We start from the raw sequence: 16,610 nt of genomic DNA, 5'->3' as shown, positions 1-16,610 counted from the left end.
CGTAGGTCAGAGTGCGGTATGTACAGGAGAGGAGTGTGGGAGGTATGACGGGGGGCAGTATGTACAGGAGAGGAGTGTGGGGGGTATGATGGGGGGCAGTATGTGTGTTTGTTGCTCAGTGAAGGTCCATCCAAGTCTAGCATGTGCCATGTGCACGGGGTGACAACGCAGATGTGTAATTTCACTGCAGAAAGATCTGTGTTCCATTTTTTGGTTCCTCCTATCCCATGTAAGAGAGGATTATGGGTAACGCAGCTCACTCACCTTGGACTGCGTCTTCTCATGCACCTGCATTTCATTCTTCTCCTGGGTCACGACTTCTGCCAGCATAGAGAACTGCCAGGAACAGAGGGAAGAAGCGTCAGATGAGGACGGACATGACGGACCCCCCCCCGTGATTGGCTGGGTGGACTGACCTGATCTTTATAATAGTTCTCCATGGACTCCAGCTCGTCTTGGTGCCGCTTCCTCTGCTCCTCGCGCTGCTCCTTGGTGTACGAGCGCAGTTCTCGCAGTCGCTGCTTCTGGATCTCCAGACCGTCATCAAACAGGTTCTTCAAGATCTACAGGAGAGCACAGAGGTCAGGGAGAGGAAACAGCACCCCCAGCATGTAGAGGATGATTAGTGTTGTGGTGCCCCCAGCATGTAGAGGATGATTAGTGTTGTTGTTCCCCCAGCATGTAGAGGATGATTAGTGTTGTGGTTCCCCCAGCATGTAGAGGATGATTAGTGTTGTTGTCCACCCCCGGTAGGCAGAGGATGTTAGTGACCCCGTATATAGCACTCTGGCTCAGGATTTTGCTGAGTGTCACCAGTGGAGATGAATGAGATGTGGTGCTGGAAGTGTCTCCTCCGGCCAATCGGATCTCTGCATTGTGTCCTGTACGGGGTCACTTCATCCTCTGTATAGACACCCCGTGTTATACGCTATGCCCGGGGGTGGGGGGAGTGACATCACAGAATACTTTCCCCTCCGCCCTCCTCTACGTACCCGCTCCTCCCGCGTCCTGGCGCGCATCATTTTGCCTCGGAGCTGCACGTGGTAGTCCTCGTAGTATTTCTTGGCGCGCGCCGCCTGCTGCCGGTTCTCCTTCATCTTATTCTGGGACATCTTCTGCATGCGGATTCTCTCCTTGAAGTCTTTCTGTGAAGGGAAGCGAGGTCTCAGTTGCAGCTATTTTGGATATAAAGAAGAGGCCGCGCTGTGGTTGTGAGGTCACTTCCTGTCACACTCGGGCCCATTCGTTAGGAGGTGGGAAGTGTACACAGGACCCCGGCACTGAGCTCCCTGCACTCACCAGACGCTGGTTGTGTCCCTGTTCCCTCCGGATGATGACGGTGAGGAGGTCGTGTCTCTTGTGTGCGTCCTCCACCTACAGACAGAGAGAGAAGAGTCAGAGGCTGAGCCGTGCAGATCCAGCAGCGGGCAGGAAGTCCGATCTCTTCCAGGCCGCACTCACCTCTCTCTGCAGCTTGCGCTCGCTCCTCTCGTCCTCCTGGCCGGACCGGGCGAGTTGCTCCACCTGGGCGAGTTGGCCCTTCCACATGGCATTGAAGGTGTGCGGGGAGATCTGCAGATGGGGGAATTCCTCCAGCAGGAGAGGAAGGAGGTCGTTCTCTTTAATCCTCACTGCGGGCGACAGGAGAGGCTGAGCGTGAAGACAACGACACCAGCCGCTCAGAACCGTGTGCGGGAGAGAGACACTTACTGTGTGCTGCGGCCTTGTGACAGCTCGGAGCCCACTGCCGCGGCCTGGAGGCCGGCCTCCCCTGCTTCCCAGAATACACCTTCTCCGGGTGGGACCTTTTCTCGGGGCCTCTGAAGAGATTTTCTTTATGTTCCAGATCCTGAATGAGGAAAAAGCAGATGAAGTGAGATCAACCAAAGGGCCGAAACTGGCTTGGTGAGGCTCTCCTGAAATCTGTCCTCCCCTCCAGTCTTCCATCTGACCTCCGTCCTTCCCTTCAGTCTTCCATCTGACCTCCGTCCTTCCCTGCGGTCTTCTATCTGACCTCCGTCCTCCCCTCCGGTCTTCTATCTGACCTCCGTCCTCCCCTCCAGTCTTCCATCTGACCTCCGTCCTTCCCTTCAGTCTTCCATCTGACCTCCGTCCTCCCCTTTGGTCTTCTATCTGACCTCCGTCCTCCCCTTCAGTCTTCTATCTGACCTCCGTCCTCCCCTTCGGTCTTCTATCTGACCTCCGTCCTCCCCTTTGGTCTTCTATCTGACCTCCGTCCTCCCCTTCGGTCTTCTATCTGACCTCCGTCCTCCCCTTCGGTCTTCTATCTGACCTCCGTCCTCCCCTTCGGTCTTCTATCTGACCTCCGTCCTCCCCTTCGGTCTTCTATCTGACCTCCGTCCTCCCCTTCGGTCTTCTATCTGACCTCCGTCCTCCCCTTCGGTCTTCTATCTGACCTCCGTCCTCCCCTTCGGTCTTCTATCTGACCTCCGTCCTCCCCTTCGGTCTTCTATCTGACCTCCGTCCTCCCCTTCGGTCTTCTATCTGACCTTCGTCCTCCCCTTCGGTCTATCTATCTGACCTCCGTCCTCCCCTTCAGTCTTCTATCTGACCTCCGTCCTTCCCTACAGTCTTGCACAGTTGTAGCGGCTCCTCTCCCTCTGATGTCTCTGCACACTGGGAGCTCCTCACAATGTTCATTAGAAGCTGCAGCAAATCACATAGAGCCCGCCTCATTTCCTGGCTGGAGGATGTCCAGCATCTTCCAGCACTTTCCTCCCCAGCCTGACTGGCCCCGCCCATTTCATTCATTAGATATCTATTCTGTCAATCATGAAGGCTCAGCATCACATGTGGGCGTTACCCAGGGTGGATGCCATGCAAATACAGCCTGCTTATATATAAATGTAATTAGCATGTTGATGAGGGGGAGGGGGGAACCAAGGAAGGCAAAATATAAGCAGGTAACATTTTGAGCATTGTGTGAATGGCCACAACTCACAGACTGAAGGCGCCTGACACACACACACACACACACACACACACACTCACTCACCAAGTGCTGACACTGCACATACACAAGGCACAGAGATCGGATCTGGAGAAGAATGGGTGTCAGTGGTTGGTCATGAGAGCAGTATGGGGCTGCCATTGCAGGCCTCCTAAAATGCTAGGACTTGGCCGTGCCTGACTGCGATATTATTCAGTCCCAGATTACAAGGCGTCACCCCTGCTTGTCTCAGGGTCAGCCCGTTAGTAGCTCAGTAATGGCGGCCTCCATTCGTCTCTCATGGCTCCCTCAGTCTAGAGCTGTGTCCTGCATTACCTCTTCTTCACCACAAGATGTCCTCAGTCTTTCAGGTTGGATACCTCGGATCGCTGGGGAAAGACTGAGTGCAGGGTGTCATGGCCCCGCCACCTAAACATGGCGCCCTGCACTCACTGTATATTGATGTGACCGAGGACCGGAGAGGACAGCGCGTCATGTGACCGGCCAGAAGACATCGGCATAAGGGAAGTCACAAATAATAACATAGTGAAGAGGAAGGGGGTGCTCTGACCACCCAGCGTTGGGGGTTACTCACCTTCTGCTTGACGTTTTCTTTCAGCTTTGATAGTTTGACTTTCTCAGACTTCTCGTAATCTTTCAGTTCCTCCTTGTAGGCCTCGTTCAGCATCTGTAGAAGAGAGCAGAAGACTGATGAGGGAGGTGGAAGGCCGTGTACCCCGGGCTTCAGCTTGTATACCAGCAGCGTGCACAGCAAGCTATACGAGGCGGTCACACAGCTTTCTACAGGCAGCTTTGCTGAAGACCTTAAAGGACCCTTCAGCTCCAGTTTGGGAAGGTTAAAGATCTGAATAGGAGTCCTGACTATCACTCTAAACGAGCTGCCAGCCGGCTACAATCAAGTACTGCTGAGGCTTCCCGAGTCCTCCTGTCAGCTTATCGCACTCATGTTAAGATCTTTCTTTAACATCCCCAAACTGGAGCTGATGGGTCCTTTAAGGTCCTCAACAAAGTTTGTAGAAAGCTCTGCAAATGCCTTGCTGCTGGTATACAAGCTGAAACCCATGTGTACGAGGCCTGTAGAGAATGCGTCACTTCTGTGAACACAACCCAATGGGGTAAGGTGGTGATAAGTACTGTGTCCTGTATGCTGGAACAATGGGAGTGTTTCTATGTGCTGAGGAAGGTTTGTATTGATTGCTAGTCTGAGATTGACCTGAGCGGCCGCCATTGTTGCTTGCTTGGATGTGGTGCAGACACTAACCAGGGGGCCTTCAGCTGCTTCAAGGGATGTTGGGCTTGTGGTGTGTTGCTGTGTCTTCATGGAGGACGAGGTGTACCTCTTATGTGAGCTCAGACAGTACGGAGTGTGTGCCCTGCAATGTGACCTCACACGGGAACCGGAGACCTTGCTATGGCTCTGTACACACACACACTGACATAATCCAGGTGAGGCTTAGGCCTGCTACCCACAATGCAATGTGTGTGCCTGAGCAATGGTGGGAGTAATAGGGAGGATGCCATTGCTTCAAGGTGATGTCATCTCTCAACCTACATCTGCCATAGACGTACCATCCAAATATAACTTACAGGAGTGACACTTCTCGGTATCACACGCAACCAGGAAGCACAGAGGTTTTACTCACAGACGTGTGAGCGGCCGTTTTTAGCGATTTTACATGTAAGTGGCTACTTTTTTTGTTCAATAAAGCATTCAATCGACTACACCATGAGGAGTTCTTGTCCCTTTTATATTTTTTGATAAAATACTGATCCATATGGTGAGGACGAGACGTCTGTAGGATCACCAACTATCATCTCCTTCTTATACTTACTTTTATACACTTTTGGACTCACTTTGCTATATATCACTTTGATAAGCTTGAGATTTTTATACATTTTTTGTATATATTTTTAATATTTCATATTTTGAAATTGTACATATTTGATCCACCATTTTTTCTGTAATTCGGGCACGATTTGAGATTTTTGTTCACTGGCTATTACTGATATTTATGATGATTATTAACACTTATTAAGTTAAATATGCTAACACTGATTTAATTCACTCACTGATGACCTTGAGCGCTGCACACCCAGTTACATACTATTTGACCCTCGTGTCCCTAGTACAGCAGCTCTAATATATAGTTATACTTTATTCATTTATATTTTATATATTTTTTATATTTTCATTTGTTTAAAGTGTCCATATCGATCTATAAGCGCGGATTATACATATTTCAACGTTACCCCTGGACGTGGAAGGATGCCGGAAAACCCCCATTACTGGGGTCACTTCGTGTGATCTTGCAGCATATGTGTTCTGAAAATTTCCTTTACACCACCATCACCACCACCATCCTCCTCCTCCTCCTAAACAAGCAATCCTAAATTCTTTGTCTATTAAATATAACTTCAGTTGACTACAAATGTATGTTTTTTTATTTCGGACGATGGGACTTAGAATGTTTTTTTATTTCGGACGACGGGACTTAGAATGTTTTTTTATTTCGGACGACGGGACTTAGAATGTTTTTTTATTTGGGACGATGGGACTTAGAATGTTTTTTTATTTGGGACGACGGGACTTAGAATGTTTTTTTTATTTGGGACGACGGGACATAGAATGTTTTTTTTATTTGGGACGACGGGACTTAGAATGTTTTTTTATTTGGGACGACGGGACTTAGAATGTTTTTTTTATTTGGGACGACGGGACTTAGAATGTTTTTTTTATTTCGGATGATGGGACTTAGAATGTTTTTTTATTTCGGATGATGGGACTTAGTTCGGATGATGGGACTTCGAATGTTTTTTTTATTTTTTCCCCATTTTAAAAAGTTGAACATTTTAAATATTCTTCACAATTTGATATTTTGGAACTTAAAATAAACAAACCTCTGACAGTAAAGTTTCAGTAGAATAAAACCATGTTGCCCCCCGGCCTGTCACCCCCATTGGGGCATTCAGACATGGGTCCTGGGCTCTGAGAGATGAAGCAGTCTGCTCTGGGATTTGAACTTGTCTGTTTTTCTTTCTGGACGGAGCTCTTACCCTCTGAGCTGCTGCCACCTCTCAGTTGCTGAGGATCTCCTTCTCCTACTTCAGAAGTACTTTATGGTGACTGGTTCATCTTACAACATTTCTCTCTATTCTGGGCTGTTTTCTTTATGTTACATGATGGGACTTAGAAGATTTTTTATTATTTTGGATGATGGGACTTAGAATAGTTTTCTCTATTTTAAAAAAAAGTTGGCCGTTGAATATTTTACTCTATTTTGGATGTGATACTTAGAATGTTTTTTTTTTCTTTATCTTATTGGACCTCAAAGATTTTCCCTCGGTCTTGATTATGGACTTAATTATACATGGCAGAGTAATGGTCCAAAATGTTTCTGCCCCCCCTGTCACCACATTGGGGTATTTGGGCATAGGTCCTGGGCTATGAGAGGTGAAGCAGTCTGCTCCAGGATTTGAACTCATGTCTGTTTTTCTTTTCCGACAGAGCTCTTACCCTCTGAGCTACTGCCACCTCTCAGTTGCTGAGTATCTCCTTCTCCTACTTCAGGAGTACTTTATTTTGGGTGATGGGACTTATAATATTTCCGGTCGCCTCCAACATATCAGAAATATAAGTATGAGAAAAAAAATTGCTGGAAACTCTTCCAATCTTGTGGCTCGGAGAGCTGGTGCGCCTATATTCGGTGATATGTTTCTGAGATGTGGGTTCGAATCCCGGTGCTTGCCGTTATTTATTTCACTGGTAGCGTGCGGTGTCGATGAGACACTAAGAGCCGTGCGGATCAAGCTTTCCCACCAGCCTGGCGTCTGGCTCGGAGATATCGTAACCAGCCAACAACCCAGCAGAGACGTTGGAGCCGCCGGTTCTAATCTTTCTTTATCTTTAGTTGCAGCGACTTTCCAGCAGATGAAGTACGAGAACGAACACCTCAGTGTCTGAGCATAGGTGGTGGCTCAGAGAGTAAGGACTCAGACTGATCTGATGGAGACCTGAGTTCAAATCCCTCTGGGGGAGAGCCACAACGAGCCACTGGGTGCTGCACAGTACCTGAGCCCCCTGTTGGTGGAACAGGGTAGTGGGGAATGTTTCAAGCCCACTACTCTATCCCACCAGCAGGGGGTTCAGGTACTGTGCATTACCTGGGAGGTGACTCGGATATATATATATAGGGTGAGCAAAGAAAACCTAAGTCCCTGTTTTTTGAATGGGCCGGCCCGGTAAGACAGGCCCTTGTATTTATATATGTTGCAGTGATGTCACAGACTATGGACCGAAGAGGGGGTAGTCCACACTCTATTGTGATGCACACACATGTTACAGGCCTGTGGGGGCCTGGGACTGGAGCAGACTGGTGGGTTGTCCATGGCCTCCAAGCTCTCACTCAGCGATTCAAGCTCGGGTCTACGGTCCTTCCATCTCCAAGCGATTCCTCCCACTTCACTGGGAGATCTGAGCTCGAGTTCACGGCGCTGTCACTGAGTGATGTCTGCACAATGCACTCAGAGACTTGACCTGGGGGCTACAGGAATTGAACTCGAGGCTTCTGGCGCTCTGGGTACTGCTCTTATCCACTGAGCTACTCGCCTCTGCTCAATGACTGATGGGTCTGATCTCCTATTGCAGGTTCAAACGTCCTTTCCAAGTTAAAAAAAAAATTCAGAAAGGGAGAAGCCGGGATTCGATCCGGCAACGTCGAGGTCGGTGCTCGCTTGTTAGTTGGCTGCTAAACCCCCTGAGCCAAAAAGGAGCTCTGTCTTGGGAGGATTAGCAGCCGGCCCCATAACATTGAGGCATCATAAATCAGGACTTAGTAAATAAAATGTGACTTATAAATGAGGACGTTTAGTCTGTGGGATACATATACGCTCCTACTACTCCGGGGAGTGAAAAGTGGGCAGGGCATTAAAAAAAAAAGGGACAAACCCAGACTGGAACATGCATTTGTTATATCTGTGCTGCGACCAGACCGCCAAAAGTGCACTTGGAGACCATTAATGACAATTCCCAATATCATAAAAATTTGAAGTGAAGGCAGGGTCACCTGACCTTGGGTAGGACGGAGCGCCCTCATCTTAGGCCCCATTAAAACCGGGCGATTTGGGATGCCTGCGGCAGGAATGCCAGGTGTTACGTTTAGATGCAGCCGATGTGCCCATTCAGGATAATGACCGGGCGTCAATGGCTGCGTCTGTAAGCGGCAGTCCACATGTAATCGTATACGCGGCCATGGTATATGATACAATTTCATGCAGTTTGGAATAGATCACTAACCCTGGAAGTAGGATAGATGCATTCAAGGACTAGGATTAAACTGCATGTTATCATATCATATACCATCGCCGTTGTTCTAAGGGACACCTGGCACTCCTGCCGCAGGAATGCCAGAACACTCAGTGTGAACAAAGCCTTCGAGAGGCTGAGCCTTGCCTATGAATGTCCCTTCTGACCTAATGCTGATCACGTAACCTCTTTGTACCTCCTGAGTGTATGTAGCGTCAATCAATGGAGCCCTGTGAATAAAAGCACTGCAACCAGTGAGACTGGTTCACTGTAATGTGAGCATGTATGTTACGCCAAAATGGCTAATGTAACATTATCAGTAAAGTGCAATGCATGCTTGTCTCTGAATCAATTCCATGGTGTCTGCTGGGGCCCTGGGTCCCAAGTTCAGAATAAGCCCTGACCTAAAACCTGCCCCCAGTAGCCCAATGCCAGGGCTTCTACTAGCTGAATAACGGAGGGTGGGGCTTAGTGCAAGGAGGGCGGGGCTAAATCTCATCTCAAAGAGAATGAAGGATGCAGGAACCCAGGCACAAAGAAACTGATTGGCTGAAAATACTACCAACACATCTAATGGAGGTGACAGGTTCACTTTAAGGTCATAGCCTCCGTATTAGTTATTCCCCTCAATACGGTGGTTAGTGTACCTGAGCTTTGAGCCTTTGCAGGTCCAGTTCTTTCTGCACCTCCCTCCGAATCTTCCCCAGCTCCCCTCTCGCCTCCTTGTGTAGAGCGTCCTCAAACTGCGCACATGGTAGCTGTCGTGGTGTTGGCAGCGGTACGGGGGATGACGAGAGGGAGCGGGGTCTGGTGGGCGGCTTTTTATGGTTCCGTGCAGCTGCAGGAGAAGATATACTGGTTATAAGGCACCGGATAAAAGCGCGTTCAACATGGCGTAATCCGAACGCCACACTGCCTAATCCTGAGGTGAGAGGGGCTGCTGGGGGTCTGAGCTGTCTGGAGCTACCGGAGTGGAAGTCACTATTTGCATTATTAAGCTCCGGAGCTCCTGGAAACTCTCTAAGGGAACATTGCAGCACTCTCTCTGCTTTTTAAGGGTGCATGTTAAAGCGCCTTAGGCCCCATTCAATCTGGGCGATTCGCGCATTTGTCGCGCGATTCGCATTTTGCGTGATATCGCGCATATGCTTGCATCAGAAAGCATTGAATCGCGGCAAAATCCGCTCCAAAAAAGGGTCCTGCTGTAGCGACACACGACCCGCGACAGCAGGACCCTTTGCCCCATTGCAAAGCATTGAAGAGCGATATCGCGCGGTAAATAGCCGCGATATGGCGGGAATTACCGCGCGATAAATCGCTCAATGTGAACGGGGCCTTAAAGAGAGCCAGTATCAACCTCAGTTTAAAGAGAACCTGGACTTGAGGAGGAAGTAACAGCTTGAAAGCCACTCTTCCTGCTGTTGATGCTTATGTTCATTGATCTTCCCTGACAGCCAGGTTGCTCATGGAAGCCTTAAAGGAGAACTATGAGTAGAGTGATTTTCACTCAGCCTCATAATCTGAGCCGACCTGTGACAATGAGACTGTAGATCGGGAAGTGAGAGAACTCATACCGGCGTTAGCTCACTTCTCGATCTATCTGTGCAGAGAGCCGTGACTGTCAGTCATCGCTCCCCGCAAGGATCCCCCCCTCCATCCTGACGGGAGAAACAGACAGGGGAGGGGGCGGGCACAGCTGGCCCTGCCTCTAGATAGGCAGAACCAGCTGTCACTCACGCCGCAGTGGATCCCGACAATTCTGTCAGAATCCACCCAGCTGCGGCGTCTCAGTATACCGCGAGCTGTAGCTCCCTATATACTGAGCTTAGGGTGACGGGAGGACGCTAGTTTGTGTCCTCCAGTGACCCTTAGGAGAACTATGGGGAAAAGCCTTAACCCCATAGTTCTCCTTTAAGGAACAGCCCTGTTTAGGGTCCAAGTCAGAGCTTACAAAGGCCCTTTCCCCTTCACATGACACAGCCCAGGGCCTAGGACAGTGGTGGCGAACCTTGGCACTCCAGCTGTGCCAAAACTACATATCCCAACATGCATCTGCCTCTGGGAGTTATGTCTGTAGCTGTCAGAGCCTTGCAATGCCTCATGGGACTTGTAGTTCCCAAACAGCTGGAGTGCCAAGGTTCGCCATCACTGGCCTAGGACAATGGCTGCTCAGGTACAGAGTGCTGCATTGTCGGACTTCAATTTGTCCCTCCCTGTGCTCAATAAAATATACAAGAGACTCATTCAGCACAGCTGCCCCTCCTGTGGTTGGACTCAGCAGTGCCACTCACCCTGCAGCCGCTTCTTTCTGTGGAATTCCATGATGCTGTCACTGTGCTGGGACAGTTTGTCCTCATCTTTAGGTTCGCTGCTCCGGGCACGCTCCCCCAACGCCTTCTTCAGCATCTGCTCATACAGTACGCGGTAAGAGACATGAGCACACAATACACAACTGATATAGACTGCTCGCCGTGCACACCGCACTCACCTGATCCAGCTCATCCAGGCGCCGTGACAGTTTCACAGACATCTCCTGTAGCTCCATCTCAGATAACTTGTTACGGGCCCTCTGAACAGAGAGTGGCTCATCCGCCAGAGACCGGTCTGGTGTCCTGGAGCTGAGGAGAGAGAAAGGACAGGGTTCTGAGTCCAGGAACCAGCATAACCCATAAATCCTGACAAGGAATGATTATACAAGGCACCAGCCTGGGACTGCGGGAAGAGGTCTCTTATCTCATCTACTGGACAGAGACTACGCTAGGAAGAACAGGAAGTCTGCCTATTATGACCCATGGAGCGAAGATGTTTCATCCATCGCATGTCACAACCATTCACTCTTTGCACTTTCATATCAGAGGAGAGATTGTGTCCTATGAATCCTACCATGTAACAAGCAAGATCAGTGTGGGGGGCACATAATGTAAGAAGGCAAATTGTAGGAGGGTAACAATTTGCTACAGATAGAGCTGGTGGACGGAGAGGGGTGGGAGCTGGTGGACGGAGAGGGGGGGGAGCTGGTGGACGGAGAGAGGTGGGAGCTGGTGGACGGAGAGGGGTGGGAGCTGGTGGACGGAGAGGGGGGGGAGCTGGTGGACGGAGAGAGGTGGGAGCTGGTGGACGGAGAGGGGTGGGAGCTGGTGGACGGAGAGGGGGGGGAGCTGGTGGACGGAGAGAGGTGGGAGCTGGTGGACGGAGAGGGGTGGGAGCTGGTGGACGGAGAGGGGGGGGAGCTGGTGGACGGAGAGAGGTGGGAGCTGGTGGACGGAGAGGGGTGGGAGCTGGTGGACGGAGAGGGGGGGGAGCTGGTGGACGGAGAGAGGTGGGAGCTGGTGGACGGAGAGGGGTGGGAGCTGGTGGACGGAGAGGGGGGGGAGCTGGTGGACGGAGAGAGGTGGGAGCTGGTGGACGGAGAGGGGTGGGAGCTGGTGGACGGAGAGGGGGGGGAGCTGGTGGACGGAGAGAGGTGGGAGCTGGTGGACGGAGAGGGGTGGGAGCTGGTGGACGGAGAGGGGGGGGAGCTGGTGGACGGAGAGAGGTGGGAGCTGGTGGACGGAGAGGGGTGGGAGCTGGTGGACGGAGAGGGGGGGGAGCTGGTGGACGGAGAGAGGTGGGAGCTGGTGGACGGAGAGGGGTGGGAGCTGGTGGACGGAGAGGGGGGGGAGCTGGTGGACGGAGAGAGGTGGGAGCTGGTGGACGGAGAGGGGTGGGAGCTGGTGGACGGAGAGGGGGGGGAGCTGGTGGACGGAGAGAGGTGGGAGCTGGTGGACGGAGAGGGGTGGGAGCTGGTGGACGGAGAGGGGGGGGAGCTGGTGGACGGAGAGAGGTGGGAGCTGGTGGACGGAGAGGGGTGGGAGCTGGTGGACGGAGAGGGGGGGGAGCTGGTGGACGGAGAGAGGTGGGAGCTGGTGGACGGAGAGGGGTGGGAGCTGGTGGACGGAGAGGGGGGGGAGCTGGTGGACGGAGAGAGGTGGGAGCTGGTGGACGGAGAGGGGTGGGAGCTGGTGGACGGAGAGGGGGGGGAGCTGGTGGACGGAGAGAGGTGGGAGCTGGTGGACGGAGAGGGGTGGGAGCTGGTGGACGGAGAGGGGGGGGAGCTGGTGGACGGAGAGAGGTGGGAGCTGGTGGACGGAGAGGGGTGGGAGCTGGTGGACGGAGAGGGGGGGGAGCTGGTGGACGGAGAGAGGTGGGAGCTGGTGGACGGAGAGGGGTGGGAGCTGGTGGACGGAGAGGGGGGGGAGCTGGTGGACGGAGAGAGGTGGGAGCTGGTGGACGGAGAGGGGTGGGAGCTGGTGGACGGAGAGGGGGGGGAGCTGGTGGACGGAGAGAGGTGGGAGCTGGTGGACGGAGAGGGGTGGGAGCTGGTGGACGGAGAGGGGGGGGAGCTGGTGGACGGAGAGAGGTGGGAGCTGGTGGACGGAGAGGGGTGGGAGCTGGTGGACGGAGAGGGGGGGGAGCTGGTGGACGGAGAGAGGTGGGAGCTGGTGGACGGAGCTCCCACCTGGTGGACGGAGAGAGGTGGGAGTTGGTGGACGGAGAGGGGTGGGAGCTGGTGGACGGAGAGGGGCGGGAGCTGGTGGACGGAGAGGGGCGGGAGCTGGTGGACGGAGAGGGGCGGGAGCTGGTGGACGGAGAGGGGCGGGAGCTGGTGGACGGAGAGGGGCGGGAGCTGGTGGACGGAGAGGGGCGGGAGCTGGTGGACGGAGAGGGGCGGGAGCTGGTGGACGGAGAGGGGCGGGAGCTGGTGGACGGAGAGGGGCGGGAGCTGGTGGACGGAGAGGGGCGGGAGCTGGTGGACGGAGAGGGGCGGGAGCTGGTGGACGGAGAGGGGCGGGAGCTGGTGGACGGAGAGGGGCGGGAGCTGGTGGACGGAGAGGGGCGGGAGCTGGTGGACGGAGAGGGGCGGGAGCTGGTGGACGGAGAGGGGCGGGAGCTGGTGGACGGAGAGGGGCGGGAGCTGGTGGACGGAGAGGGGCGGGAGCTGGTGGACGGAGAGGGGCGGGAGCTGGTGGACGGAGAGGGGCGGGAGCTGGTGGACGGAGAGGGGCGGGAGCTGGTGGACGGAGAGGGGCGGGAGCTGGTGGACGGAGAGGGGCGGGAGCTGGTGGACGGAGAGGGGCGGGAGCTGGTGGACGGAGAGGGGCGGGAGCTGGTGGACGGAGAGGGGCGGGAGCTGGTGGACGGAGAGGGGCGGGAGCTGGTGGACGGAGAGGGGCGGGAGCTGGTGGACGGAGAGGGGCGGGAGCTGGTGGACGGAGAGGGGCGGGAGCTGGTGGACGGAGAGGGGCGGGAGCTGGTGGACGGAGAGGGGCGGGAGCTGGTGGACGGAGAGGGGCGGGAGCTGGTGGACGGAGAGGGGCGGGAGCTGGTGGACGGAGAGGGGCGGGAGCTGGTGGACGGAGAGGGGCGGGAGCTGGTGGACGGAGAGGGGCGGGAGCTGGTGGACGGAGAGGGGCGGGAGCTGGTGGACGGAGAGGGGCGGGAGCTGGTGGACGGAGAGGGGCGGGAGCTGGTGGACGGAGAGGGGCGGGAGCTGGTGGACGGAGAGGGGCGGGAGCTGGTGGACGGAGAGGGGCGGGAGCTGGTGGACGGAGAGGGGCGGGAGCTGGTGGACGGAGAGGGGCGGGAGCTGGTGGACGGAGAGGGGCGGGAGCTGGTGGACGGAGAGGGGCGGGAGCTGGTGGACGGAGAGGGGCGGGAGCTGGTGGACGGAGAGGGGCGGGAGCTGGTGGACGGAGAGGGGCGGGAGCTGGTGGACGGAGAGGGGCGGGAGCTGGTGGACGGAGAGGGGCGGGAGCTGGTGGACGGAGAGGGGCGGGAGCTGGTGGACGGAGAGGGGCGGGAGCTGGTGGACGGAGAGGGGCGGGAGCTGGTGGACGGAGAGGGGCGGGAGCTGGTGGACGGAGAGGGGCGGGAGCTGGTGGACGGAGAGGGGCGGGAGCTGGTGGACGGAGAGGGGCGGGAGCTGGTGGACGGAGAGGGGCGGGAGCTGGTGGACGGAGAGGGGCGGGAGCTGGTGGACGGAGAGGGGCGGGAGCTGGTGGACGGAGAGGGGCGGGAGCTGGTGGACGGAGAGGGGCGGGAGCTGGTGGACGGAGAGGGGCGGGAGCTGGTGGACGGAGAGGGGCGGGAGCTGGTGGACGGAGAGGGGCGGGAGCTGGTGGACGGAGAGGGGCGGGAGCTGGTGGACGGAGAGGGGCGGGAGCTGGTGGACGGAGAGGGGCGGGAGCTGGTGGACGGAGAGGGGCGGGAGCTGGTGGACGGAGAGGGGCGGGAGCTGGTGGACGGAGAGGGGCGGGAGCTGGTGGACGGAGAGGGGCGGGAGCTGGTGGACGGAGAGGGGCGGGAGCTGGTGGACGGAGAGGGGCGGGAGCTGGTGGACGGAGAGGGGCGGGAGCTGGTGGACGGAGAGGGGCGGGAGCTGGTGGACGGAGAGGGGCGGGAGCTGGTGGACGGAGAGGGGCGGGAGCTGGTGGACGGAGAGGGGCGGGAGCTGGTGGACGGAGAGGGGCGGGAGCTGGTGGACGGAGAGGGGCGGGAGCTGGTGGACGGAGAGGGGCGGGAGCTGGTGGACGGAGAGGGGCGGGAGCTGGTGGACGGAGAGGGGCGGGAGCTGGTGGACGGAGAGGGGCGGGAGCTGGTGGACGGAGAGGGGCGGGAGCTGGTGGACGGAGAGGGGCGGGAGCTGGTGGACGGAGAGGGGCGGGAGCTGGTGGACGGAGAGGGGCGGGAGCTGGTGGACGGAGAGGGGCGGGAGCTGGTGGACGGAGAGGGGCGGGAGCTGGTGGACGGAGAGGGGCGGGAGCTGGTGGACGGAGAGGGGCGGGAGCTGGTGGACGGAGAGGGGCGGGAGCTGGTGGACGGAGAGGGGCGGGAGCTGGTGGACGGAGAGGGGCGGGAGCTGGTGGACGGAGAGGGGCGGGAGCTGGTGGACGGAGAGGGGCGGGAGCTGGTGGACGGAGAGGGGCGGGAGCTGGTGGACGGAGAGGGGCGGGAGCTGGTGGACGGAGAGGGGCGGGAGCTGGTGGACGGAGAGGGGCGGGAGCTGGTGGACGGAGAGGGGCGGGAGCTGGTGGACGGAGAGGGGCGGGAGCTGGTGGACGGAGAGGGGCGGGAGCTGGTGGACGGAGAGGGGCGGGAGCTGGTGGACGGAGAGGGGTGGGAGCTGATGGACGGAGAGAGGTGGGAGCTGATGGACGGATAGAGAGAGGGGAGGACGGAGCATTTTCTACACTATTTGCCCCAAGTGGTTACTGACTTTAGCAGAGAGAATCCTGAGTCCAGCGCAGGGTCCTGATCGCTCTCTCCTCCATCACTAGGTGCTGTCCATTCTCCTTGGTCCCCCAGCGTCCTCTGAAGGGTCATGAAGCGAATGTCGGGCTGAGTCCGAAAAGCAACTTTCTTTTGCCCCAACTGTGAGGAGCCCTGGAAATGGAAAATGGGTGTCAGTGAGCACCCCATATACAACACCAGACCTGTGGCCCTTAATAACAATGACACATCTAGGCATCCGAATACTGAAGCCACTAGATTAACATGACAGGCAGACAACAAGCAGAAGGAAAGATCAGCAGAATCAGCTTCCATGTGCCTCACAGTGCAGGGAGCTCTATGGAGCAGTGATAGGAACAAACACACCACAGGGCTGCAGGGACCCATTTTAAAATGGCCGGCCAAGCTGTCCAGTACAAGTGACAGTGACTGATACAGATAACCTCAAACACTGCCAGGGGGAGCTTGAAGAGTGTCAGGAAGTTTTTTTTTTTCTTTTAAATATTTAACCCCGATGAATGGAAGGTGACCAGCATAACCCTCCTCCTACCCAACAGTATGTTAGTTTGGCTCACACGTTGTCACTGCCACTTTTCTTTGTTAGTTTGGCCTGCAGGTACAAGTAGAGAAAATTTTAAAGGAGAACTATGGGGTTAGGACTTTCCTCATAGTTCTCCTTAGGGTAACGGGAGGACACAAAGAAGCGTCCTCCCGTCACCCTAGGCTCAGTATACCGCGAGCTACAGCTCCCTATATACTGAGACGCCGCAGCTGAAATGGATCCCGACAATTATGTCTGGATCCGCCCAGCTGCGTGACTGACAGCTGGCTCCTCCTATCTAGAGGCAGAGCCAGCTGTACCCGCCCCCTCTCCCGTCCATTCCACCAGTCAGCGCTGGCAGATCGGAGCGGGGAGGGGGGAACCCAGCCCCTCCCCCTGTCCCGGCAGAGAGCCGTGACAGGATCGAGAGGTGAGCGAACGCCGGTATGTGTTCCCTCACCTCCCGATCTACTGAGCCGACCTGTGACAGTCTCATTGTCACAGGTCGGCTAGAACTGAGGTGAGTG

At 55.7% G+C, this 16,610-nt stretch overlaps 1 protein-coding gene across 1 annotated transcript in view; it reads right to left on the bottom strand.

Moving 5' to 3' along the window:
• CEP95 (centrosomal protein 95) overlaps positions 1 to 16,610 on the bottom strand; it is a 35,148-nt gene that overhangs the window by 3,357 nt on the left and 15,181 nt on the right. Inside the window, exons 11-21 of the mRNA XM_018569269.1 lie at positions 15,529 to 15,695; positions 10,762 to 10,891; positions 10,565 to 10,679; positions 8,921 to 9,111; positions 3,546 to 3,638; positions 1,746 to 1,849; positions 1,462 to 1,678; positions 1,300 to 1,374; positions 993 to 1,145; positions 417 to 563; positions 265 to 336 (exon numbers count right to left, since the gene is read on the bottom strand). Of these exons, the coding sequence (XP_018424771.1) occupies positions 265 to 336; positions 417 to 563; positions 993 to 1,145; positions 1,300 to 1,374; positions 1,462 to 1,678; positions 1,746 to 1,849; positions 3,546 to 3,638; positions 8,921 to 9,111; positions 10,565 to 10,679; positions 10,762 to 10,891; positions 15,529 to 15,695 (1,464 nt within the window). The remainder of the gene's footprint in view (positions 1 to 264; positions 337 to 416; positions 564 to 992; positions 1,146 to 1,299; positions 1,375 to 1,461; positions 1,679 to 1,745; positions 1,850 to 3,545; positions 3,639 to 8,920; positions 9,112 to 10,564; positions 10,680 to 10,761; positions 10,892 to 15,528; positions 15,696 to 16,610) is intronic.

The sequence above is a fragment of the Nanorana parkeri genome, unplaced genomic scaffold, assembly GCF_000935625.1.
Source record: "Nanorana parkeri isolate BGI_ZX_2015 unplaced genomic scaffold, ASM93562v1 scaffold1316, whole genome shotgun sequence".
In the NCBI taxonomy this organism is placed as follows: domain Eukaryota; kingdom Metazoa; phylum Chordata; class Amphibia; order Anura; family Dicroglossidae; genus Nanorana; species Nanorana parkeri.
The sequence above is the reverse complement of the archived record's forward strand: the minus strand, read 5'-3'. Positions and strand labels throughout refer to the sequence as shown.